Source organism: Trichoderma virens, assembly GCF_000170995.1.
Source record: "Trichoderma virens Gv29-8 chromosome Unknown TRIVIscaffold_78, whole genome shotgun sequence".
Taxonomy (NCBI): Eukaryota; Fungi; Ascomycota; class Sordariomycetes; order Hypocreales; family Hypocreaceae; genus Trichoderma; species Trichoderma virens.
The window spans coordinates 357214-383613 of NW_014013671.1; the positions used below are offsets into that span (position 1 = coordinate 357214).

The 26400-nt window shown below is 46.0% G+C and overlaps 7 protein-coding genes across 7 annotated transcripts; 5 read left to right on the plus strand and 2 right to left on the minus strand.

The window, feature by feature from the left end:
- Positions 1-1212: 1212 nt before the first annotated feature.
- TRIVIDRAFT_49743 (uncharacterized protein) lies at positions 1213-2943 on the plus strand (the record flags this gene model as incomplete). Its single annotated transcript, XM_014099462.1, has 1 exon — positions 1213-2943. One exon carries the CDS (start codon positions 1213-1215, stop codon positions 2941-2943), a length of 1731 nt encoding a protein of 576 aa, XP_013954937.1.
- Positions 2944-4601: 1658 nt separating this feature from the next.
- TRIVIDRAFT_90482 (uncharacterized protein) lies at positions 4602-6824 on the plus strand (the record flags this gene model as incomplete). The annotated part of the gene is made up of 4 exons (XM_014099463.1): positions 4602-4676; positions 4735-5004; positions 5069-6490; positions 6560-6824. 4 exons carry the CDS (start codon positions 4628-4630, stop codon positions 6667-6669), a joined length of 1851 nt encoding a protein of 616 aa, XP_013954938.1.
- TRIVIDRAFT_59043 (glycoside hydrolase family 75 protein) lies at positions 6818-7655 on the minus strand (the record flags this gene model as incomplete). The annotated part of the gene is made up of 3 exons (XM_014099464.1): positions 6818-7075; positions 7145-7492; positions 7557-7655. 3 exons carry the CDS (start codon positions 7653-7655, stop codon positions 6818-6820), a joined length of 705 nt encoding a protein of 234 aa, XP_013954939.1.
- A 2378-nt stretch (positions 7656-10033) lies between these two features.
- TRIVIDRAFT_69442 (uncharacterized protein) lies at positions 10034-12200 on the minus strand (the record flags this gene model as incomplete). Its single annotated transcript, XM_014099465.1, has 6 exons — positions 10034-11159; positions 11231-11362; positions 11431-11601; positions 11658-11828; positions 11894-11949; positions 12009-12200. The coding sequence occupies 6 exons, from the start codon at positions 12198-12200 to the stop codon at positions 10034-10036; spliced, it is 1848 nt and encodes a 615-aa protein (XP_013954940.1).
- A 1608-nt stretch (positions 12201-13808) lies between these two features.
- Positions 13809-14391, plus strand: TRIVIDRAFT_153900 (uncharacterized protein; the record flags this gene model as incomplete). The annotated part of the gene is made up of 3 exons (XM_014099466.1): positions 13809-13982; positions 14063-14259; positions 14334-14391. 3 exons carry the CDS (start codon positions 13809-13811, stop codon positions 14389-14391), a joined length of 429 nt encoding a protein of 142 aa, XP_013954941.1.
- A 1463-nt stretch (positions 14392-15854) lies between these two features.
- Positions 15855-22826, plus strand: TRIVIDRAFT_209609 (putative conidial pigment polyketide synthase PksP/Alb1; the record flags this gene model as incomplete). The annotated part of the gene is made up of 8 exons (XM_014099467.1): positions 15855-16174; positions 16233-16533; positions 16592-17579; positions 17634-17715; positions 17777-17922; positions 17979-20200; positions 20254-21012; positions 21063-22826. The coding sequence occupies 8 exons, from the start codon at positions 15855-15857 to the stop codon at positions 22686-22688; spliced, it is 6444 nt and encodes a 2147-aa protein (XP_013954942.1).
- A 2565-nt stretch (positions 22827-25391) lies between these two features.
- On the plus strand, positions 25392-26342 carry TRIVIDRAFT_49720 (uncharacterized protein; the record flags this gene model as incomplete). The annotated part of the gene is made up of 1 exon (XM_014099468.1): positions 25392-26342. One exon carries the CDS (start codon positions 25392-25394, stop codon positions 26340-26342), a length of 951 nt encoding a protein of 316 aa, XP_013954943.1.
- Positions 26343-26400: the final 58 nt, after the last annotated feature.

Sequence of the window (26400 nt, forward strand, 5' to 3'; positions counted from 1 at the left end):
GGAAGTTTTACGGGTGCTACGGACCGCCATAATTGGAAAATTGCTCAAGCCCCTCTGAACTGGATTTTGTGGCTGCGGTAAAGGGCGGACCCTACCGGTGAGAATCTTGGGCCGGAGGCTCTGGTTCAGACGACAAGATTGGATAATTGAGGTGGATTGGGAGAAATTTTCAGAGGGACAAAAAACACAATGAAGCACAAGCCAAGGCAAAGGGAGGCAAGCCAGCTAAGAGAGAAGCCCCGATACGATCTGGGCACAGGGCGAGCAAAGCTACATACCATTGAGCCACTTACAACAGAGCAAGCCAAGAAGCCAAGATCCGAAGTACACACTTTTACTCCGTACGCAGCCTGAAAAGTGGCTCGAAATACGACGCCGATTCCGCCATTCCCTATCGTTTCCCAATCTTCCGACACAATAAGAATCCCCGTGGTTCTCGTGGGAACACGCCATGAGACCTTTCCCTCTTCTCGCCACCCACTGTCAGCCACCACCATGAGCTTCTACATGCTGCACAATCCCAATCCTTCAGGGGGTTGTACAGGGCCTGACCGCCGTATGCGGCTCTTGACTGCGATTCCCACAGGCGATTGGCTGTGATGCCGGCCTCGACATGAGTCGTTTCACAGACCAGGGCTTGTCAATACTGGATTAGCCAAACTTGGCAGCAGAGGCCGATGGAACCTTTTAGTTGGCTATGAAGCTGAAGATTTTTCCTTGGTGCTCCATTGTGGCCCGCTTTAATCTGATCATCAGATAACAGAATGATCTAAACTACCGAGTCTTTGCTTCTTCGGGCCACCATTGCGGTGCAACTATGACCGAAAATTTTTAAAATCTAATCGATCGCATCAGGCAGACACTTTTGAGTTGACGCTAGAGAATAAATATATAACTTGTGCTACGGCCGTGGCGCCCGAAGACTCCCCCTGCTCGCACTTGCATATGCGCATGCGTCCTCGTCCGCATCCGGAATATTTCAGTGACGCTCAGCAGTCAATAGATCAAGGCTGTGGATTAAGCAGTGTCTTCTTCCTGTCTCACTATTCATCATTCTCGATAAAGTGACGGAAAGCCGCTGATCGGCGACTCTTTGACTGGCGGTGACACTGAAAGCTCGCCTTGCTTTTCGTCGTGCCTCCATCACCAACCATGGCTACCGACTTGGACCCCGCTTCCCTCCCTGAGGCGGAAAAGACTGCTAGCCAGGTCATGGCAAAGGATCACGAGAAGAGCGCTGACAGGTCCGCCGCCGACCTCGTCAGAAATATCAAGTCGCCTGGTGTTTCTCGTATCGAGGCCATCACAGGCGCCATCACCTTGACCGACCGCGTCGTCATCTTCCTCAGCGTCCTTCTGCTTGCTTACTGCTACGGTCTTGATGGCACTCTGCGATACACCTACCAGCCGTATGCTACTGGTTCATGGGACAGTCACTCTCTCCTGTCGACGATCAATGTCATCCGTGCCGTGATTGCGGCGGCTGCTCAGCCAACCGCCGCCAAGATTGCCGACGTCTTTGGCCGCGTCGAGCTCATCTGCGTCTCCGTCTTCTTCTATGTCCTTGGAACAGTGATTGAGGCTGCAGCCACCAATATCGCGACCTATGCTGGCGGCAACGTCATTTACCAGGTCGGCTACACCATGGTCCTGCTTCTAGTTGAAGTCATCATTGCCGACATTACCTCCACCCGTGCCCGTCTCTTCTTCAGCTATATTCCAGCGCTACCATTCCTCATCAACGCGTGGATTAGCGGCAACGTTGCCAACGCCGTCTTGGGAGCAACAACCTGGCGATGGGGTATCGGAATGTGGTCCATCATTTACCCAGTTTGCGCTCTGCCGCTCATCATCAGCCTCTCGATTGTAGGCCGGCGCGCAAAGAAGCAGGGTCTCCTTGCCGACTACCGATCATCCTTTGAGCAGCTTGGCTTCAAGAATCTCGTCGTAGAGCTCTTTTGGCTGTTGGATGTTATCGGCATCCTCCTCCTCATCGCCGTCTTTGCGCTCATCCTTGTACCCTTTACTCTGGCTGGCGGCGTCCACAGCCAATGGCGCACTGCGCACATCATTGCGCCGCTCGTCGTTGGCGTTTGCTGTATCCCATTCTTCGTCTACTGGGAGCTCAAGGCTCCTCACCCACTGGTTCCATTCTCTCTCATGAAGGACCGATCTGTGTGGGCTCCCATGGGCATTGCTGTCTGCCTCAATTTTGCGTGGACTATGCAAGGCGACTTCCTCTACACTGTGCTCGTCGTCGCATTCGATTTCTCCATTACAACTGCGACCCGAGTCACATCGCTATACTCGTTCGTCAGTGTTGTCATCGGAGCCATTCTAGGCCTGGTGGTGTATAAAGTTCGCCGTCTCAAAATCTTCGTCGTTGCCGGAACCTGCCTCTTTATGGTGGCCTTCGGATTGCTCATCCATTACCGTGGATCCACCACGGGCTCCAGCCGTGTTGGTGTCATCGCAGCTCAGGTTGTCCTAGGTCTCGCCGGAGGCATGTTTCCTTACACTGCTCAGGCCTCTATTCAAGTTGGCCTGAAGCACGAGAACTTGGCCGTTATGACGGGTCTTTACCTGGCCGTATACAACATTGGGTCTGCCTTGGGAAATACTGTATCTGGAGCTTTGTGGACCCAATTGCTCCCAACGGCTTTGGAAACCCGGCTGGAAAATATCAATTCCACATTGGCGATTGAGGCTTATGGCAACCCTCTTGTGGCCATCCTTCCATATCCTCCTGGTACACCTGAGAGAGATGCCATCGTCGACTCGTATCAGTATATCCAGCGCTTGCTCGCCATTACCGGTATCTGTATCTGCATTCCTCTCATTGCGTTTTCTCTCGCAATTCGCAACCCCCGCCTTACTGGGGAGCAGACCTTGGCTGTGGATTCAGACGTTGAAGAAGCCCAGGAGGGAAGCCCACGCAAGTAAACTTGGGTAAAAGCTAATTGAGAAGGAAAAGTTGGTGATAAAAAAAATGAAAAGCTATATAGTGGTGTTGCATGTGGGAAGATAGAGGGAGTTAGATGAAAACACTCCTGTTCCCAGCTACGTATAAAGTATATAATTGGTAGTTAAAGTAATAAATGATGCCTGGTATGACTAGTGGTCTAAATAAAACTCATGGATCTGGATCCGCTTTAAGTGTTCCATGCGTGCAGATAATATTTTCGGATAAAGCTGATCACCATGACTGAGCAAACGCGAGCCAATCAATACTGCTAGTCTATACATAGGAGGATAAGTCTAGTCTCTACTTAGGAGGATAAGTCCAGTCCATACATAGGAGCATAAGAGCTTCTAAGATTTTAAGACAATCTACGAAGAATCCAGCAATGTGAGACGGAACGACGTGTGCTTATTCAATACGAGGGTATTTTATGTCTATATTTCCCGCGCGTGTGTATATATACATTCATGTTTCTACTACAGGCCTCACGGCCATATACAGACGTCACTCGATGATGGCAACGTGGGATCGTATAGGACGATGATGATGGTTCTCTCCATAGGTAGGAGGCAGTAGGAGATGGAAAATTATAGTGATATCGGTAGTGTAAACACTATCGCATCTATCCTCGGGCGTGGGTAGAAGGTGCCCAACTCTGGATTCTCTGCTCCAAAGTCGTCTCGTTCGCCATGCATTGCCGAAATCGGAAATAAACTTTGCTGAACAAAAACAATGCTTGATACATGATACAATGGTAATTCCTTTCCAGCCCGATCATATGGAGAAAAATACTTTAAATGTGTACATCAACTCATATATCACGAAGCGGGCATAGTCATTGTGTAAATGGCGGCGTGGCAACGACGTGTTACAGTGGATATAATGAATAGTGCTCTTACCGCATACGCCTACCCGTATAATCATCGAATTCTCGAATCAATCCAATTAAAAGTCTAATTATATTTAGAATAAGCCTTTGCCTGATTCACGAGCTTTACGAGCCTCCGAAGAATTATGCTTATCATAGAAACGAAGAGGCGAATAGTTTAATTCCAAATTCCAATATAACTAGCTCTTAGGTAATAAGCCTTTCTACAATAGCAAGCCATAGACTATAAGCTAATTCTAGGTCACATCTATTTCCGGGACACATGTCAGCTAGGATACCCGCCGGGTAACGTTTGACCTGATCCTCCGGGAAGCCCTCTATATTACCCCTCCTCGGAGATATGATTCCTCGGGTATCAGCAGCTACCCCGCAATTCTATCGACTGATGCTGCGCCAATGAGATTTTTGTCAAATGCGGCTGTGCATCCGAGAGGCGTGAGGCGCATGTAGTCTTGTGCGAGAAAGGCAACACGGGTTGTGTTTGGGCGTATTGGGGCTTGCTGAGACTTGGCTGCCAAGGGTTTGTTGATGTTGAATCGATCTAGAACGCATGTAGTATACTCGCAACGAGGGGTAAGTAACATGCATGTTGCCGTCAATGGTTGGAGAATAGCACTATATTGGAGTCTTTTCTTTAAATATGCGTTCCAATTCCTTTTCTTCCTTTTACACTCTCACCTCCATTGCATTTATTTCGTTCTCCAGCATTCCGATTACCCAAGCATCAGCGTTCTGTGTAATACTAGCGCTTATTTGGACTCCATCAATTCATCATCATGACTACCCACAAAGAGGGAACTGAATATGACATTATATTCGCTGGAGGTAAAGTCACCACCATCAATTCATCTCCTCATATAACAGATGGCCTAACATTCCCAAGGCGGCACTGCAGCCTGCATTGCAGCCGGTCGGCTGGCGAAAGCAGATCCCAATCTGTCGATCCTCGTTATCGAGCGCGGCAAGAACAATCTCGATGACCCCAATGTTGTCAATGCCTCCAGATATCTTTACCATCTAGCACCCAATTCCCAAACATCCATTGCCTACAAAGGAAACAAGACAGCCGATCTCAATGGCCGTGAGCCAATCGTGACCACTGGAGGCCTTCTTGGGGGCGGCTCGTCGATCAATTTTGCCATGTATACACGAGGTAATACTGGAAAAAAAAGCACAATACTCTTGCAGATTAGATCCATCTAACATGGTATAAATAGCATCGGGTGTCGATTATGATTCCTGGAACACCGAGGGATGGGATGCGAAAAGTTTACTTCACTATGCCAAGAAGTTAGAGACTCATCACGTTGATCACCCAGGGGTTGACAAGAGCGTGCATGGGTATGACGGGCCAATTAATGTCTCCTTTGGTCACTATAGTGCCAAAGCACCACAAGACGACATTCTAGCCGCCGCGGAGGCTGTTGGTCTTCCTGAATTTCCCGATATGCAAGACTTCAAGACTGTCGGTGGGTTTTCGCGATGGCCGCGATACGTTTGTCCAGACGGAAAGCGACAAGATACGGCCCATCGCTATATCCATCCTCTTATGGCTTCCGGAGACTACCCTAATCTCCATCTTCTCGTTGAGAGCACCATTAGCCGTATTATATTTGAAGGTAATCGAGCTGTCGGTGTGGAATACTCGCCAACTACATGCTACCAGCCCGTCAGTAATTTTACAAAAGGGCCGCCTTTGACTGTTAAGGCGAGAAAGCTCGTCGTAGTCTCTGCAGGGGCTCTTGGAACTCCGCTGATCCTCGAAAGATCTGGAGTCGGTAATGCTGAATTGCTGAAGAAGCTGGATATTCCTGTCGTCGCTAATGTGCCAGGTGTTGGAGAGGAGTATCAGGACCACAACTTGATCTTCTACAAATACAAGACCTCATTGAAGCCCGATGAGACGCTTGATGATTTGAATCGAGGTCAAATAGACTTCAACACGGCGGTTGAGAAGAAAAACCCCGTCATCACCTGGAACGGAGTTGATATTGCCGCCAAACTTCGTCCAACGGATGAGGAAGTAACGCAGTTGGATCAAGAGTTCCAAGATCATTGGAATCGTGACTTTAAGGAGCAGAAAGAGAGGCCTTTGATGCTCCTAGCAGTCGTTAGTACTTACCTTGGCGATTATAAGACCTTGCCTGAAGAGCAAAACGGACCATCTCAGTACCTCTCCATTGGCATGTATACAGGCTATCCGTATTCTCGAGGCGACATCCACATCACCTCTAAGGACCCTGACGTGGCGCCTTCCTTCAACACTGGCTTCCTATCCAAGAGAGTGGATATGACGAAGCAACTTTGGGCATACAAGAAGCAGCGAGAAATTTTCCGTCGCACGAATGGATTTATAAGTGAGCTCCCCATAGGACATCCCAAGTTCCGTCAAGGCAGCAAAGCGGCTCTTCGGAATGGGCCCGAAGTTCCAGGTGGTTTCAAGACACCCGAGGAGAGAAAAAGTCTACCACCTATCGAGTATGATGAAGACGATGACAGAGCCATTGAAGACTACATCCGATCAAACATTGAAACGACATGGCACTCTCTGGGGACTTGTAAGATGGCACCAAAGGAAAAGGGTGGCGTTGTGGACAAGCATCTTAATGTCTATGGTACAGTTGGGCTGAAGATTTGCGGTGAGTAGCTGTTTCTCTCATGGCCACATTATGCCGTTCTTTATACTCGTGTTGCTTACTGTTATGCAGATCTCTCAATTGCACCCGAGAATGTTGGCGCCAATACGAACAATTCAGCCCTTATTATTGGAGAAAAGGGAGCTGATATCATAGCAAAAGAGCTTGGGCTTGTTGTATGATGGATGCAAAATCCTTCGCACATCGAGATATATGGCCAATTTCAGCAATTATCATTTAGTCTAGATGTTATAGCTTTGGCTTCATATGTCGTCCAGCGCCACTGAGCCTTCATGCACACTGTCTCTTTATAATATAAGTTTTATGCCTCTATGCCAGAAGACCAGCGACCAGGCGATCACCAAGGTCCTTAATACTATCCTCGAACTCTTCAGCACTTCCAGCACTCCAGTTGGCGCTGGTACCAGGCACGGCATCTGAGCCAGTGAAACCAATGTACAAGACATCCTTCTGATCGTGACCGTTATCACCGGTGAGGCCATCATCGGGGAAACAGAGCTGTGCTAGAGAAATGGAGGACTCTCCAGTAGAGGTGAAGCCGTTGGTGTCGCCCCAAACGCCGTAGATCTTGGCTGTGCATTAGCGATAATTCTATTGTTATCAAAGAAAAAAAAAAGAATCATGATGTTAGCCTACCACTTGGTTGTTGCAAACAACGGCAACAACGCTCAAAGGCTCCATTCCAAAGTCTTGGGGAGCAAAAGAAGGACTATCACCTTCGTTGCCAAATACAACGTAAGGATGAATGTTGGCGTCCAAGTCCTCGATACCGAAGCTTTGAACGGTATCCTGGAATGACGTTTGTCCTTGGCCAGTGGGGTCGTTTGCGCAAGCTCCACCAGAGTTATTGGCACCATCACAGTCGACGTCCATGTTATCATAATTGCCGTCGGAGCCCTTCAAGAAGATGGCATTTGGGATATCGCCACAGTACTGTGCGCCACCCTCGAAGGCATCGGACAAAGGGTTTTGGCAGTCGCCAGACTGCAAAAAGTCCAAATTGTTAGAATTAGAAATAAATAATTTGACAGAGTTGATTTCTCCTTACGATGTGGTTCTCGTAAATTTGTCTCAGGTTATCGGGCAGATTGAAAGCAGATGCGACAGCGCCAAGGGTGGCGAGGGTAAAGAGCGTTTTGGAGTTCATGGTGGACTATAGTGTGCGATATTGAAGCAAATTGTGCCAAATGCAAAAAAAAAAAAAAGAAAAAGAAAAAGATTGTGATTAAAGACAGTAGTACTGGATGTTTTCAATTGTAGGCAGTGGACAGTGATTGATGGGGGCAGGCAATAAACGCGAGATTCAGCCCTTTATATATATCTAGTCGGGGCCAAATATTCATGATTTGATGTGCTTACGGAGGCTGGATCTTTCGAGTTAAAACGTTTGATGATCGACGGCGCCCCATCTCAAACATAGCATATAAGAGCATTTCCATGCTATTTTCTGCCATGGAGTATCAAGTTCGCGTTTTGAAACCCGCCGCACGGCCAAAGCGCTGTGTCATAAGGGGCAGCGTAAAACTGCTTAGACAATTGCTGATCAAGCGATGCAGAAAAAGGAAGCTAACATCTATTTTCGAAACAGGAAGCGTGAAATCCATCCAAAGAATTAAGCTCATTCTATTTATTTTAACCTTGGGCACCCGCCCCTGCTGCTGAGTCTAAATACTGCTAGTCAGGAGTGAGCGCTGTGGAGATGGTTTGCTTCACCTACCAACCTACTCTATCTTGTGCGAAGCCCCACGGCGGCCAAGTCAGATCTGACATAACAGCTGGCGATCGCATATCGGTCCTTTGATAACATTTGAGTTTGCTAGCCGTCTAAGACAGGTACATTCAGCTGTTCCATTACTAAACCCTGTGCTCCGGTATGCCTCTCTCCAGCGTTGACATGAAGTGGCGTGGAACACGCAAAGTATTGCCATTGAATCAATTACCTGAATAAGTCAGATTACCAATATTATCAATCTATAATTATACGCTATAATGATGTGTACTCATTGAGCTAAAAAAAAAAACTGGAGGATGCTCTATTGTGATCAACTTCACAGCACGGAGATCAAATGGAGAAAATATGTTGAGAGTGGCAGAATGTATTAAAAAAAAGAATTTTCTTAAGAAAAAAAATCTGTATAAATTTTGAGGGGGTTGGTATGTGTTTGAACGTCGTCTACCATACAGGAGCCCAGATTTTGACGGATAGCATCCGATGCCTATTCCTTGGTGCCATGACCAACCATGTAGATGTCCACAAAATAGAAAGGCGGCTCAACTACATGCAGCTGCTGGTACTCGATATGCCAGATGTATTTATTCTTGTTCTAGGCGCCAGTAGATATTTCAATGTAGGTGATTTATCTGAAGATACATATTCACTGATTTACAGCATGCAAATGTGCATATTGAGGCTGTGCCAGCGAAGTGGCCAGGGTTTTGGCCTCTAAGCCTCTGGTCGTCCATCCACCGGATCTCTCATATTTTGGATTCTTATTTTATCTCGCTGTCATCATTCTTTCCCCTGCCAATACCATTTTTAGTCATAGAACAGGTCATAGAACAGGGCGATTTTGTACAAGAAGCGATGGCATCCTATTAGTGGGTGGGTGCCAAACGGCCTCGTGGTAGCGAGGATCATGGGGTCAGTGCTCTGGAGCGAGTATGGTTGGAACCGTGTGGGTATTTGGCGCCGGACAATACGGTTTTCAACTATGGGCCAACAAAAAAAAATGGGAGATTTCTGACCATCTACCATTTCTCTTACCGACAGGCGTGGAGATGTTAATCTCCAACATCCTTGAGCCTAGCTGGCCGGCAGTATTGAATCCAGCGCCACGCTTAGTTCCTGTGCCACCGTCTGAAGCTCATTATTTGTACACCCCATGAGCTAATGCAACACAACCAGAAGATGATGGACACACACATTCAGACTGCAATTTGCCATATGTGAATAGCACGTACAGGTAGCGGGAATAATCTCATAATTTCATCTGGATTGCCGAACACATCATCGAGAACGAATTACGCTTGAAGTCGATGGCGGCTGCAAGCAAATATTCTACGTATTCTAATAGCTTCTTTGACGGGGATTGCCGCCGCCCACTCTCCCTTCTAAACTGGGGCTCTCACCATTTACGTGATTATAGGCACTCGCAACCGCGACTTCTTCCTTCACGACTCGCGGGAACAAAGAAAGCTTCTAGTTACCAGTCAACCCTCCTTTATCGTTACGGCGAGCGCATAGTAAATAAATTCTAACGTAGAAAATACTTCAGCAAATTTACCATCAGCTTAATGCTACATATTATTCTGAGGTTGTTTATTAGCTAAAGAATGGTACTCTAAGATAATTTCCCGTTCAGACGCTGACATTAGTTCCTGATGTATGCGACAAACGTAGATTCTATAGCTCTCTAAGTGTCTATCTGCTATATCAGCAAAGCTAGAATAGAAATTGAATAAGAAATTGCCTCCAGCTCAAGTTCTCCATCCTCGTTTGCATCCAACGAATTCTTCTAAGCGTATCTACTTATGGAGCTGATACTGGGCTGGGATATTTTCTGGCCATGCATCTGCGCCGTCCATAATAACGATGCCCATTCCACCCATCATATGAAGCTCAATATGACAGTGAAATAGCCATGGGCCTGGATTGTCCACATAGTATCTGAAAACGCTCCAGTAAGCCTCACCACCAATGGAGAACGCTGTGATCCAAGTATCGCGCAAGCCAGGGGTCTCCAAGTTGAAGTCTTCCGGCCGTTCATCAATTGCTTCTTGTACACTGGTATAATTCCAAACACCAGTCCCGAAACCAATTCTCCATGTTTTACTGCCGTGTTTATGGATGAAGTGCTCGAATGCAGATTCATCACCAGGCAGAGTAGAAACTTGAAGGATAAGGTCAACCCAAGACCCATTTTTGGTGCGGATCACAAGGTTATCATTTTCGGTGCCAACGGTTGCGTTAGGATAAAATAGCAGAGGGTCGTTGTTCTGAAAATCAATGGGATATAGGTACTTGGTGTTCATCGTGTAGTTGAACGGTGCGCCCACGCGACCCAATGCAAGAAGATGCTCCTCGTCAGCATTACCAGGCCTGGGCTTATTCGGAGGCCATGGCTCCATGTGATCCGTCTCGAGCATCCAAGGGAAGTATGAGTTTTTCTCGACTTCTGGCGTCATGGGGTTGCCTCCATAGGAGAGGTATGGTGTGTCCGACTTCTCATCATCGTCCTCGTGCCCCTCATAGATCATTTCGGCATAACCGCCTAGAACCTGCGAGGCCCCAGAGTTCGGTATGCGCATCGTGTATCTGCCCGGCTCTTGATCAAGTTTTATCATAACCGAGAAGGTCTCGCCGGCAGACATCACCGCAGAGACAAACTTCTTAGGATTAACGTAGTTGCCGTCAACCTCGTACAACCAAAAAGGGTGTTGATCAACAGAGAAGGTAATCTGGGCAATGGTGGCAGCAGCCACAATATGGAAGCTAACCCAGCCGTTATTCTTTTTCGGATTAACAGTGATAGTTGCGTTTGCGTTCTCAGATGCTACGCAGCCCTCTTGAACGCGCGGTGGTATCAGGTCTGGGCGTCTTGTGACGTTCCAAGGACCACCTTGAATTTGATCAATATCTGCTGGGAAACATCTAAGGGTATAAAAGTAAGTATTTATGGGATATGATAAACAGGAAATTCTGATTTTATGCCCACTGCTTACCCTTTATCTGAGACTTTGGTGCCTGGTGGGAAAGCATCATCAACTAGGCCCGGAGCAAGCTCGCTTTGAAGGAATTCCTGGCCTGGGCAGTAGAGATTCCCTTTACCATTGACTAAAATACTATCGAGGCAACTATTACTTCCATTAGTTTCAACTGCCACATGAGAGGCGGGGCAAGCAATTGCTAGTGATAGACGTACAAGACGAGCATGCCCGAATCAGTAGATATCTTCCAGTATTCATCGGAAGTATACTGGCTCCAGTCAGATACGACAAGATACTCAGGGTCGTTAGCAGCCTTTTCCATGTCCTTGATGTCTTGTTCGTTGTCACTAATTTGTCTCCATAGTTCTGTGCGATCTTGCTTTGGCCTACATCCTCGTTAGTTGATATTTGATTTCGAAAGGGCCAAAAAAACAATACTGACTTGATATGAATGGCTCCATAAAGGCCATCAACAAGTGACATTCTCTCATGAGAGTGATACCAGTGATTCCCTGCAGGAGTTGCCTTGAAGTTATATACAAACTCCTGTCCGGGCTTGATTGGACGTTGAGAAAGACCAGGCGTGCCATCAGCCCAAGGAGTATCTTTCTGGCTGAAATGAGCGCTCGGTATTAGTTAACAATTTCTTAGCTAGTTGGAGGATTTCAACAAACGTACTCTAAACCATGCCAATGCACAGTAACATTTTTGTCCATGTCGTTAATAACTGTTATCTATCAGGCGCATGTATCAGCATTGCAACACGAAACAACTAAAGAAAATAAAGACCTACTTCAATGTCATCTCCTTCGTCCCAGACAAGGGTTGGACTGGGAAATTGCCCATTGGTGAATATCATTTCTCTTGGCTGTCCATTTGGAGCACCTTCCTCCCAGGTGAAGCGCAGAGTTTCTTGAACTTTCTTCGCCCAAGCGCTTGACTGTAAAAGAGTCGCAACTAACAGCAAACACGTAAAGCGACCCATCGTGAATGCAAAAATTTCAGGAATAAAGTCTTAGTTGACGAGGTTTGAATCATCCATTTGAAACGCCGACGTGGAAGAACTTGCTGAAACGCTGTTCTTATATCACAAAACATGAGCAAACAGCTGGAAGACACAAGCAGCATCATAGATTTTGAAAACAGAAGTATGGCCGAAAAGGCAAGATACGAACAGGCCTCCAAGCAAAAATCTTGGCATGGCGACGCGTTCGTCAAGTTGAACTTGTTTGAATACTATCAACGCCCTTTTCGGCAGCATTTTACAACGAAGATCTCGGCCCTTTTCAGTGTGGAAGTCTGGTGACCGACCTCAGCTGCTTTCTGCTAGTACGTATGGGGGCTTGTACAGCTAACTCAGCCAAATAAGGGAGATTTCTGCAGCAACTAAGACAATGTAGGATTGCAAACAGCGTCGTAGCCTTATGTTGTTACCTCGGTAAGTTGCAAGCTGAACATTCCGGATCAGGAAGTATCTGCCAACGTCTGTCAATGCCTGCCAATGCCTGCCAATGCATGCCAGCGTCTGCCAAAAGTGACACCTAAAGTAAATTGAACACGTATATTAAAAACTTAATATTAATAAAGCCGGAAGATCAGTTTAACCTTAATTCTTAAGTAATAATGATTGTAAAAGGCATATGACCTGCGTATAGAAAGAAGGTTATTTTACATAATTTAATAAATAAAACTTTATATTTAAGAAATCGTTGTTACTTTTACATAACTTTGTTTTTACATATTCGCAAATTTAACATTACTTATGTAAGCTAATAGGGATTGTAATTATTGCTTAATAATGGTATTTATGTTAATTTGAATGAGGCTGTTAGGTCATTGTAATGTTATTTAGTATTTAAAGTTTTTAAAAAATAATTAAAAATTACTTTTTAAAACAAACGGTAGATAAACTAAATTAAAGTTTCGTCGAATAATCAAAGTTTTGCTAATTAGTTCATGTTATGCTTATAAATTAAGTTACTAGTAAACTTTTATACAAATATTAAGCATTGTACTTGATACAACCCAGCATTTGTTCGCAGTACCAAGTATGCAGAAGGGCATGCTCGGTCAATAGTACCTGTTTACATGCATTTAGAGGGCTACCCACATGTACCATTTATCCCCACTGAATATAACGGCAGGGGTTGGCAATGTCTAATTCACATGTAAGCACTACTTCATTCCTCCTGATAAACAAGTAGTCTGACAAAAATAACAGGATAATGGCATGAATTGCTTTCGGGAAATGAAGTACTTCCGTTAATGAATGCGGAAACGGTTTCGATATGTGTATTTTTTTTTTGTTTTAGATGCATGAAGAATTGCTTTTGATGAATGCAACATTGCTTGCGACGAATGCAGGTATACCTCGATGAACGCATACGTGGTTTTTCTGAATGAGGATTGAGTTACACAACAAACTTTCAAGTCCCCTTTCAATATATAATTTATGCTTCCGGTTCCTCTCTCTTATTTCGTTCTGACCCTTGACTAGAATGCATCTCTAGTTTATTCCGAGATATTAATCGCGTCGTCAACTCCTTCACACAACCGTCCACTTCGCTGTAAGCAGCTTGACGACATGACTCCAATGGCCACCTCAGACTCGCTTCCCCCCAAATCGCAGCAGCTGCTATGTCTCACCATTACGGGCTTTCGCAAACAAGGACTTAGCGAAGCTGCCTATAGGGAGTATATGACTAAGATCCATGCCCCCTTGGTGAGCGGCCTCATGGAGGAATATGGGATCGTTCGATACAATATGGTAAGTTGTTTATTTATTTATTTTGGGGGGGGGGGGGGGGGGGCCTAGATCATTCAATTCCAATTCTTACATCGCGCCAGACCCACAACGACAGTACAACTCGACCGTTGCTCTTCCAGCTCTATGACCCTGAGTTCTCGAAACTGTCTGATTACGATTGCGTTGTGCAATTTGTATTTCGACGTATGGAGGATTTCCTGCGGATGAAAGCTGATCCCCGCTTCTTGGAGAGAGTCGCTCCCGATCACAAAAATTTTGCCGACACTTCAAGGTCTACGTGAGTTATCTCAATTCCTTTGCCCAATGCAGATCGAGATTACGAAGAGGTGTTGACAGCGGACCTACTATTAGGATGACCATTGGATACTTTGAAGAGTTTTTGAACGATGGACAGGTTCTAGCTAAATAAATAGTAGGTACACAGGGAAGGGGATCTTCCTGCAAAATATTGGAACATTTGTTGAATCTTCATCTGCTCGCGATCGTTCTTAAATTGACCATGCCTGCCTGTGATTCTGTAATGCGACGCTGTACTGTACGCTGAACTGACGTCTCGCCTTTGAGGTCTCGCCCAAATACAAGTCGGGGAGACCATGTCATGTGCACAAGGTAGAGTGTCTAGTCTATTCTAGGAGCTGTCTACGATATTCCGAAAGCATTCCTACCGATTAGTTATGTATATCCTGACTATATGTGGTGTAGTCAAGACCTTTTGTTCCGAGAAAACATCGTGGCATGGTTAATGAGACGCGTGGGCAATGAATCTTGCCCTATTAGGATGCGCGATGCATGCAGTGTCCGCAGGTGGTTTTCTGAGTATCCTTTGTAGAACGCCCTGTGAAAAGGGGGAATGCAAATAAAATTTGATTGTCTTATCTATCCAAACACCAAGGGGCAATTTGTCTCTCTACTAGGCACTAATAAACTATTTACATACATGCACTACATACCAAGAGAGCCCTTCATAGCTCAATCAGTGTCTAAAGGAATAAGTGGTTAGATTGAAATGCGTAGTACAATAGAAAATCCCTATATTTCCGAGATTATCTCATAAGTCATGGACAGTAAGTCGATATGCGTTCAATATGTCAGCTGGGATCTACGCGTCCACTGCCAAGCAAGGGTTTGTCTGCTTGCATCCAGGCATGTAATATGGGTGGCACCTGATGGGCACGGAATGAATATCTTTGGCCGGACTCCAGTTTAGGCTAGAATGGATCGGCGACAATCTACAGAAGCTGTTTTTGGACCAAGGGAAAGTTTATCGGCCCAAAGGTCGGCCTCATACCATTAGAGCTAACATGAGTTTCTCTACATGTGATTGCCGACATATTCATCTAGACATGCTTCCCTCAATCATGTAGGTGCTTTGACTACAGTGTCTAAGCCACTTTTTTTTGTTTTGATCTCAATGGACAACTGAGTGCCGGCCCATATTTACTTGTACAATTACGTCTTGCTTCAATATTAATTCGCCGAGTACTATAAACAAAGAGTTTAGTCTCCTCCAGGCATGGAGATACGGTTCAGTCTCGATCGATCGGGCACTCCTCTCAACAAATTTAGCCTAAAAATTTAGATGCAGGCTGTTATATTCCTTCACGTACTGAATCCGGTCTCGATAAAGTTTCACGCCCTCGGCTCAACTGCTTCCTGGCTCTGAAAACGGTTGTAGCCACCCTTGATGATAACTCGATGAGGTCACTTCGAATGCACTATCAATTCTGATAAAAATACTGTGTTAACTTATTCGTAGTACTTAAACCATACGCGAGAAGGACAAATAGGAGAACTGATTATTTAATCCTTTTGTTATCATTCTTCTGTTAGGTCTATGCTTCATTGTACGGGATGTTAGATTCAACGTCCGTCATGGAGAGCACGACCATCATCGGGTCCAATGCCGGCGCCGACTCAGTTCGAGTTTTCGTCTTTGGGGATCAGAGTAGTTGCAGCCTATCGAACCTGCAACTACTTCTTCTAAAGAAAGACAACCCTTACTTGATATCTTTTATCGACCAAGCCAACTACATCCTACGACACGAAATAGCTCAGCTTACGACCACGGAGCGCCAGTTGTTCCCAGCCTTTTCCAGCATACAAAATCTTGTTACCCGGGGGATAAAGAAAGATAAAAATGCAGCGTTAGAGAGCACTTTGGCAACCGTTTATCAGATATGCTGCTTTCTCAAGTAAGGATTCCTCTTTATTTTTCCCAGCGCCGTCGGACGACTACTAAACAATGCACAGCTACTTCGGAGATGGCCAACAAGCGTACCCAACCGGTCCGAATAATTACGTATCCGGTTTATGTATCGGAGCATTAGCCGCAGCTGCAGTCTCTTCGTCCAACTCTCTCAGTGAACTGGTGCAAGCAGGTATCGACGCTGTTCGCGTTTCGCTTCGAGTAGGTCTTTTGGTTGCTCGAACGGCCGCTTTGTTCGGTCATCCAGAGTCCGATGGTACAGCCTCTTGGTCATACGTTGTCCCAGAGTCACAGTTTCCGCTGGAACTTGCTGAAAAAACTATTGCATCATACACAGACAAAGCCGTGAGTAAATATCGTGGTGCTGTTGATGGGTCAATATTTGCTAAATGCATGTAAGCAGAACATCCCACGTCTCTCATCGCCATACGTCAGCGCGAAGGGCCAAAACTCTTGGACTATCAGCGGTCCACCAACAACGGTGCAGCACTTCCTCAAGACTTCCCCATCTGCAGGGACGTTGAAGTTCACTCCTATTGCTGTGCATGCACCATATCATGCGCCGCATATTTTCTCTGCGAAAGATGTTGAAAACATTCTTCAGGATGTCGGGCCAGTTAGCGACCTATCAGGCAAAATATCCTTCATTTCCAGCTCATCTAGCCGCAACGCTCCAAAGGGGAAGACATTCCGAGACTTGCTCTGCCATGTTGTTGAGGGCATCCTCATTCTACCGCTGGATCTGGGAGAAGCAGCTGAGAACATGCAGCGTGTGCTTGAGACAGCAGACTGTATGGGCCAATGCACTTTGTTTCCAATCTCAACCGGCGTCTGTCCAAGTCTCAAGACGTCATTTTCGCCAGTGTTGTCGAAGAAAGTGCAGATAATTGACAGTATCATGGAGGCCATTGCAACAGGTACTGGGACAAATCACTCTACTTCTGCTAAACCAGGCGATTCTAAGATAGCTGTGATTGGCATGTCTGGCAGGTTCCCAGAATCTGCGGATATTGAATCATTCTGGGACCTTCTCTACCAAGGGCTTGATGTTCATCGGCCTGTGCCAGCAGACAGATACAATGGGGAGCTATACTATGATCCGACTGGGAAAAAGAAGAATACAAGCAAGGTCAAGCATGGATGTTGGATTAACGAGCCCGGGCTATTTGATGCAAAATTCTTCAACATCTCGCCCAAAGAAGCCGAACAATCCGATCCTGGACAGCGCTTGGCCCTGGCAACCGCATATGAGGCTCTTGAAATGGCAGGTATCGTGGCGGATAGAACACCATCAACTCAGCGAGACCGCGTTGGAGTATTCTATGGCATGACCAGTGACGACTACAGAGAAGTCAGTTGCGGCCAGAATGTTGACACATATTTCATCCCCGGTAAGATTAAATATAATTTCCAAGCTTTATACACACAATACTAACCATTTCAAGGTGGGAATCGAGCCTTTACACCAGGAAAGATCAATTATTTCTTCAAATACTGCGGTCCATCAGTCAGTGTCGACACTGCATGGTAAGCTACTTACACGGTATTCATGACGGTCGGATTCAGCTGACATATTATCTAATACCAGCTCATCGAGTCTTGCAGCCATTCACCTGGCTTGCAATTCTATCTGGCGCAATGAATGTGATATGGCCATTGCGGGTGGAACGAATGTCATGTCAAATCCCGATAGCTTCGCAGGGTTGGATCGTGGCCATTTTCTGTCAAGAACAGGTATTTATATACTTTCGCTTTAGTAGAAGTCTCATGAGCTAACATCATATTTACAGGCAACTGTAACACTTTCGATGATTCAGCGGACGGATATTGTCGCGCAGACGCGGTGGGCACTGTCGTCCTAAAAAGACTTGAAGATGCAATCGCAGACCATGACCCCATCCTTGGAGTCATTCTAGGCGCTCATACCAACCATTCTGCCGAATCCGTGTCGATCACCAGACCACACTGCGGAGCTCAAGAGGAAATCTTTTCTAAGCTGCTTAGTGAGTCTGGTGTTCATCCTCACGAAGTCAGCTATATCGAAATGCATGGCACCGGTACACAAGCGGGCGATGCGACCGAGATGTCGTCAGTTCTCAGCTGTTTTGCCCCATCCACAAAACGGCTGCCACATGAAAGCCTTTATTTGGGATCAGCAAAAGCAAATGTCGGTCATTCTGAATCGGCATCTGGAGTGACAGCACTGATCAAGGTTTTATTGATGATGGAAAAGAACCTGATTCCCCCCCACTGTGGCATCAAGGGCAAGATTAACCACAAGTTTCCTACCGATTTGAAGGAACGCAACGTTCATATAGCCATGAAGGCCACTGAGTGGAAGAGACGTGAGGAATTCAATAACATACGTCGCACTTTTGTCAACAACTTCTCCGCAGCTGGTGGTAACACAGCACTGGTTCTGGAGGACTACCCAGAACTTACGAGGAACTCGTCACTGGAGGATCCTCGTACGGCTCACGTGGTGACAATATCTGCCAAATCGATCCCATCTCTCAAGGGAAATATTGAAAAGATGAGAAACTATGTGCAGCAGCATGCATCCACCGAAGGGTTTCTGAGCAAGCTTGCTTATACAACCACAGCTCGACGGATGCACCATCCATTCCGCATTGCAATCGCAGCTACAAACTGTGAACAGCTACTAAGCTCCTTGAATGAAGAAGTTAAACGAGACAATCACAGACGCGCTCCAGAAACACCCGTTGGCTTTGTATTCAGCGGTCAAGGGTCGCAGTACAGCGCTATGGGCAAGCATTTACTGCAATTCGCCACTTTCCGTGATGAGATCAACTCTTATGACATGTTAGCACAGCGACACGGCTTCCCTTCGATCATGCCACTGATCGATGGATCCGTCGATATTAACGACCTTGAGCCACTCGTCGTCCAACTCGGCACTACATGTGTGCAGATGGCACTCGCAAGCCTCTGGGAATCATTTGGTATGCAGCCAACCTACGTGTTGGGCCATAGTCTAGGCCACTACGCTGCATTAAAAGTCTCTGGTGTTCTTACAGCAAGCGATACAATCTATTTGGTCGGTATGAGAGCTCGCCTTCTTCAAGACAAATGCAGTATGGGAAGTCACGCAATGTTGGCAATTCGATGCAGCGTCGATGAAGTTCAGACATATTTGGATTCAGATATCTATGATATTGCTTGCATGAACGGTCCACAAGATACTGTTGTCAGTGGCCGTGTAGATGACATTGAAAATCTCTCTCAAAAGCTTGTGGCCAATGGCGTCAAAGCGACAAGAGTTGACGTCCCGTTTGCGTTCCATTCAGCCCAAGTTGATCCTATCTTGGAAGAGCTTGAAATCATTGCCTCTCAGGTTACATTTCATTCCCCACGCGTACCAATTGGCTGTCCTCTTCTAGCCAAAACTTCTATCGTTGGCGAGGCACCTTTCTTTGATGCCAAGCACATCAGTCGCCACTGCAGGGAAGCTGTCAATTTCCGTGATATTCTACAGTCAGCTAGAGACGACAGTCTCATCTCCGAAAAGACTATTTGGGTTGAGATGGGTCCTCACACAGTGTGTTCGTCGCTTATGAAAGCCAATCTGGGGCAAGACGTCATTGCCGTCCCATCTTTGATGCGTAACAAAGATGGGTGGCAGGTTCTGGCTTCAAGTCTCTCAACTTTGTATACTCAAGGATTGTCCATCACTTGGGATGAATACCACCATGACTTTGAAGGATGCAAAGAAGTTTTGCGTCTACCCGCTTATAGCTGGGATAACAAGAGATATTGGATTGAGTATGTATATGATTGGTTACTCACGAGGGGCGATCCTCCCGTCCAAGCTGCCGTTGCTCCACTGCCAGCGCCAACTTCTACTTTCTCAACTGCTTCAGTGCATCGAATTGTTAGTGAGCTTGTTGACAACGGAAAGCTCACTATCACTGCGGAGTGTGAGTTTACGAGTGATCAGTTGCATGAAGTAGTATATGGTCACGTTGTTAACGGCAACCGCGTTTGCTCATCGGTATGTATTCAACTATTTGTCTTTTATGCTTACTTTCTAATATTGCTATGCAGTCACTCTACACGGATTTCGGAGTTACTTTGGGCACGTATGTCCTCGAGAAATATCGATTGGACCTCAAGGATCACTCAGTGGACGTCCAGAACATGGTTGTCAATAAACCTCTAGTCCACAAAGAGGGTCCACAAATGCTCCTCAGGATCGACATTAACCACGACGTGGCTGGCAGCAATACCGCAAAGATGTCCATCTACAGTGTCAATTCGAAGGGAAACAAGACTTCCGACCATGCCCAATGTACACTCTACTTTGGACAACCCAAGGTCTGGCTAAAGAACTGGGACAGCACTCAGTACTATGTTGAGAGAAGCATTGAGTGGCTGAAGGAGAAGGCCGATAAAGGTCACTATAGTCGTCTTTCTTCAGGCGTAATTTACAAGCTGTTCTCCAGTTTGGTTGACTACAGCGACGCCTACAAGGGCATGCAGGAGGCCATTGTCAACGCTGAAGACTTTGAAGCGACCGCACTGGTTCGGTTTCAAGTTGATGAGGGCAACTTCCGATGCAATCCCATTTGGATTGATAGCTGCGGTCACCTTGCCGGCTTCTTGATGAACGGCCATTCTAAGACTCCCAAAGACCAAGTGTTTATCAACCACGGTTGGGAGTCATTCAGAACCGTAAGGAAGTTCCGTAAAGACAAGATGTATCGCACATATGTTAGGATGCGGCCTTTCGAAGGCACCATTTATGCAGGAGATGTTTACATCTTTGATGATGAAGGCATTGTTGGTGTCTGTGGTAACATCAAGGTAAGCTGGCTTTCACCCAATCTCTCATCTTCAGTTGCTAATTTACGTAGTTCCAAGGTATTTCTCGAAAGGTACTCGACAGCGCGATGCCGCCGCCAAAGTCTGCAAACGAGCCTCAAGTCCCCACCCGTCTCACCACTGCCGCTGTTAAAGAGGTACCCAAGACGACAGCAATTACTGAACCTCCAAGTCGCCTTGCTAGCACTACTCCGATTGAGCCTATGAAACTTGATGCGGCTTTGAAGTCAGCGTCTGCTGCAAGAGATCCTATGCACGCTGTTCGCAAGATCGTGGCTGAAGAGATCGGTATTCCCCTGGCCAGTGTTCAAGATGATCTCGCCTTTACAGACTACGGCGTGGACTCGCTTCTTTCTCTTAACATTTCTGGACGACTTCGCGAGGAACTTGATATGGATGTCCCTTCGTCCGTCTTCGAAACTTGTCCAACGCTTGCCGACTTTGCCGCTCATCTTGGATTAAATACGTCCCCATCTGATGAATCTTCTGAGCAGTCAAGTATATTCGAGAGTGTTTCCCCTACCAGCGAGCCTTTTGGAGGAACTAGCAACGCGACTACGCCTCCGTCTCGAAGTCAACGGGAGTCTCTGTCTAGCAGCTTATGTAAAGATATGTGCGCAATCCTAGCAGAAGAGATTGGCGTGTCTGCGGGTGAGATCATGAATAATGCTAATCTTGGCGAATTGGGCATGGATTCATTGATGTCCCTGACTGTGCTCGGCCGCCTCCGCGAAGAGTTGGAAATTGAGCTAGAGGATGATTTCTTCGTTGCTCATCCCACCTTTAGTTCCTTCGAGCACATCTTCCAATCAGAGTTTGAACAAGAAGTTGAGCCTGAATCATCTTCTGCAGAGCTGAAACAGTATCGCGCAACTTCAACGCTCTTACAAGGTAGTCCCAAAACTGCGACCTATACGCTGTTCCTCTTCCCAGACGGTTCCGGCTCTGCAACTTCATACGGACCCATTGACGCAGTCAGCAAAGACGTCTGTGTGTACGGTCTCAATTGCCCTTGGCTCAAGGAGGCCGACAAACTCGTTCAGTTTGGTCTGAAGGGTCTTGCTTCACTTTACGTCGAAGAGATTAGACGCAGAGTACCCCATGGACCATACAACGTAGGTGGATGGTCTGCGGGAGGTATTTGTGCCTATGAAGCGGCAATTCAATTTACTCGAGAGGGCGAAACCGTCCAACGCCTCATTCTCCTCGACTCTCCCAACCCAATCGGTCTGGAGAAGCTACCTGCAAGATTGTTCGACTTCATCAATGGTCTGGGGCTATTTGGGGCTGGCAAAGCACCGGATTGGCTCCTCGCACATTTCCTTGCCTTTATTGATGCGCTTGATGAGTGGAAGCCAGTCCCTTGGGAGAAAGCACTGGGCGGCAGAGCTCCACCTCCAAAGACATACATTCTCTGGGCTGAAGATGGTGTGTGCAAGGATACTGATGCTCGCCCAGAATACAGAGATGATGACCCTCGAGAAATGCGATGGCTTCTTGAGAATCGAACCAACTTTGGGGGTAATAATTGGGATGTTTTGCTTGGTGAGGAGAATCTTTCTATTCAACGTATTCAAGACGCAAACCATTTCACAATGTTACGGAAGGGTAAAAACACGCAACGCGTTGCATCTTTCATCAAGAATTCGTTTGCTTAATTAACATATAGGAATACATGGTGCAAGAGAAAACTATTAGTTGGTACTTCAGCTTAATTTGGTCGAAAAAACACGAGTTATTTCTACCATCGATAGATAAATATGTAGGGTAGGATTAATACACGCAATCTTTGGACGCTTCATGGGATTCTCACGCGTTGGTTCAATTAACCTACTTGGAGAGGATTGTGCTTCTTAATGGGGCTTAACTTCACAAGTCGTAGACCTGTTCAATGACGAATCAAATCATCTAAAGTAAAATCATCAGGTGCATAGAGCCCATCCAACGTGTTCTACACCGTATCGCGTGGTCTAGATTGTATTCCCAAGTTTTCTCTCTGTTGCAGGCATATTAGGTTTGGTGTATACCTGTATAGTATTCTATTTCTCAACTGCTGGTATATAATTGGGCTCGTGGTCTAGGGGTATGATTTTCGCTTCGCATGTGAAAGGTCAGGGGTTCAATTCCCCTCGGGTCCAGTTTTTTTGCTTTTTTGGCATTCAGTAAAACTTCCATAGCAACAGCAGCAAAATCATATAAATACAATTTGTAGCCGCTTATGTAATAAAATGGGCTTGTGGTCTAGGGGTATGATTTTCGCTTCGCATGTGAAAGGTCAGGGGTTCAATTCCCCTCGAGTCCAACCTTGTGTCTTCTTTTGACGACTACCTTTTTTTGGTTCTCTTGTATAGAAGATATCGTCACAATAGATCATCCAAGATCAATTTCATGCCTTTGGTCATAGGGCTATCTGGGCTAAGTACTATCTATACTATAATGTTGTGCATTTGAACCACGTGTTACTGTTGGAAGGAACAGTATGAGTTATAGTTTGTTAGTAAACCTTGTTAGCGAGTATGGATTGTATCAGACGTCCTACGACGTCGGTTAGTTTATTCCTTTACAATAAAAAAAACAACACATTCGTTCATCTTGTTCGTTTACACACGTACTTCAACAGTTACGAGATCAGTCGAGGAGGTTGTCAATAACAAGAAACATATATTACACAAGATCCCCTAGGTTACTCTAAAAACAAGTCATTGTTCTAACTTCCATTTCTTCATTCCATCATATTATACTCTTCAGTGTACAAACAAGGTAAATGGTGATCCTGAATCACGTTATATCAGATGCGTATGATTGCAATTATGTATAGCAAACACGCAGCGTGATATGGGGGCAAATAAAAATGTTTCTAGTCACGCACCTGACTATGAATTCATGGTTTCATGAAAATCTACATTGTTGAACACCCGCGTGTAGTACGGGCCGTATCTGAACCGGGGGAAGAGAGCTAAAGTTGCGATTGTGATCGGAGTTACTTCAATTGTCTCTCTACTTGTGTGGGATGCTTACGACTCATACGCCGCCCAGCTTTCAACGCGACGTTTATACAGATGTCCTCGGCCCGTACATTTTGCTCCCCAACCCAGCGTTATTGGTCAATATCTATCTTTCACTAAAGTTGGCCGGTCATTCACATGGATGATTGTCTCGTTGAAATGCATCTTCCTATGTTACCTTAGGCACCTAAGCTCAATTGCGGACTGCTTGTTAAGCCAACCATGCGGTTGCCTCTCATCAGGTCGATGGAGGCTACGGGGTTCATACCTTCGTCGTCCGCTTGCTTGCTCAACCGGGAGGCAATGCATCTGGCCAATACGAGTCCATCTTTCAAGGTTAGGGTTGCAAACATGGCAATTGGTTTTATTCAAAAATTGAGGGCTCTTGATATACTGGCAGGTCATTCAGAAAACATATTTGGATGCATCCAGAGCCATATTTTTTTGTCATGACCAGAATTAGTGGGCTAGGTATACTTAGCTCTCTTGGCACGGCGGAGTTGACTCTCGACAAGGTGGAACGTAACCAGCAGCGAATTGATTCAGCTTAAGCAGTGGCATCCGAACACAGCATTAACGGTACATAAGAACGCTACGAACACAAACCTCTATTTCACTGTTTCAGATACAAGAGTTTAATACATAGTGTCATTTTTCTTTTCTTTAGCAATTACGCTCTATGTCTACTTGACAGTACTCTACCGCGTTCTTTAAACGTTAGGTTATTGGTTCAGAACTTCTGACGAACTCATGATAGACTTAATTGGAGTCACATGCCATGACTGTATTTTAATCCGATGAGCGGGGGGCTAAGAACGAATGACACATCGGAGACTAAACGAAAATACACTCAATCCTGCGCGCGCCTTCCATTTCAATTAGCTAATTGAGTATTAATTTATCGCTTTTATTATATGTTTGTGCAGAGTTGCTGGTTACTTTAGAGAAGCATAATAATCGCCATAGTAACGACACTACCTCAATAACGGACGATGTTCGATCCAACAATGCTCGTAGCTACAAATGAGCCCAACTTTGAGAGGAGCATGCATGACTCAGTAAAGATTTATGTATGACCAGATGAATAAAAGTCCATATAACCCGACAATGGTGGTGTCAAGGTCATGGGTAGGGCGCTGCGCATATGTAGTCTGAATAGTGGAGAGAAGTAGGTTTTTTTCTTGCTTCAACCAGACATGGCTGTCTCAAATCTCCGATAGTTAAATGGCATTAGAGTCACCTTATTTTAGTCACCAGTCTGTGGTTCTTCTCCATCAATCCAGTTACCTTAAATGCCCGCATCAGATCGCCAGTCTTGCTTTGCTCATTTTCCATAACGTTGATACATCTTTCATCATGACCTCAGCTCTCCCGAAACCGGTAAATAACATCTTGGGCGCAATTGGCAACACCCCGGTAGTGCGCCTCAATAATGTCGTTCCAAAGGAAGCTGCAGAAGTCTTCGTCAAACTGGAATGCCTTAACCCTACCGGAAGCTACAAAGATCGTATGGCTAGGTCGATGATAGAAGAGGCAGAACGACGAGGAGACTTGAAAGCCGGCATGACCATCGTTGAAGCCACTGGTGGTAGTACAGGGGCATCACTGGCTCTTGTCTCTGCTATTAAGGGATATCGCTTTTTAGTTGTATGCTCAGATGCCTTTTCAGTTGAGAAGTTGCGTACAATCGCTGCCCTTGGAGCGGAAGTCGATATCGTACCCAGCGCAGGCGGCAAAGTCACCGCCGATCTCATTCCATCTTTAAGACGCCGTGCGGAGGAACTCAGCAAGGCGGATGGGTATTATTATACCAACCAATTCCACAACAACGACGCTCTTGTTGGCTATGGGGAGATTGGATATGAACTTGTTGAACAGTTCAGCGATGGCATCGACGCCTTCTGTGGTGCTGTCGGTACCGCAGGCATGGCCACAGGAGTAGCAGGTGTTTTACGAGCAAAGCAGCCTTCCGCAAAAATAGTAGTGTTGGAGCCTGCTGAATCACCTCTGCTCACCAAGGGCGAGAAGGGAAGCCACACAGTTGAGGGTATCGGCTCTGGATTTATTCCGCCGCACCTGGATCAGCGATTGTACGATGAAGCTCGTGCTATTCCTGAAGCAGAGGCTCGAGATATGTGTCGCCGCCTTGCGAAAGAAGAAGGACTGCTAGTGGGAACTTCAACTGGGATCAATATTGTTGCCGCGATACAGCTAGCCAAGGAGCTTGGACCTGGGAAAAGGGTAGTTACTGTGGCGGTTGATACTGGTCTCAAGTATCTCAATGGCACGCTTTTTGCAGACCACTAGAGATGGCTCGCATATAGACATTTTTGGGATATTGGTGGAACTAACAGAAGAAGCTGCT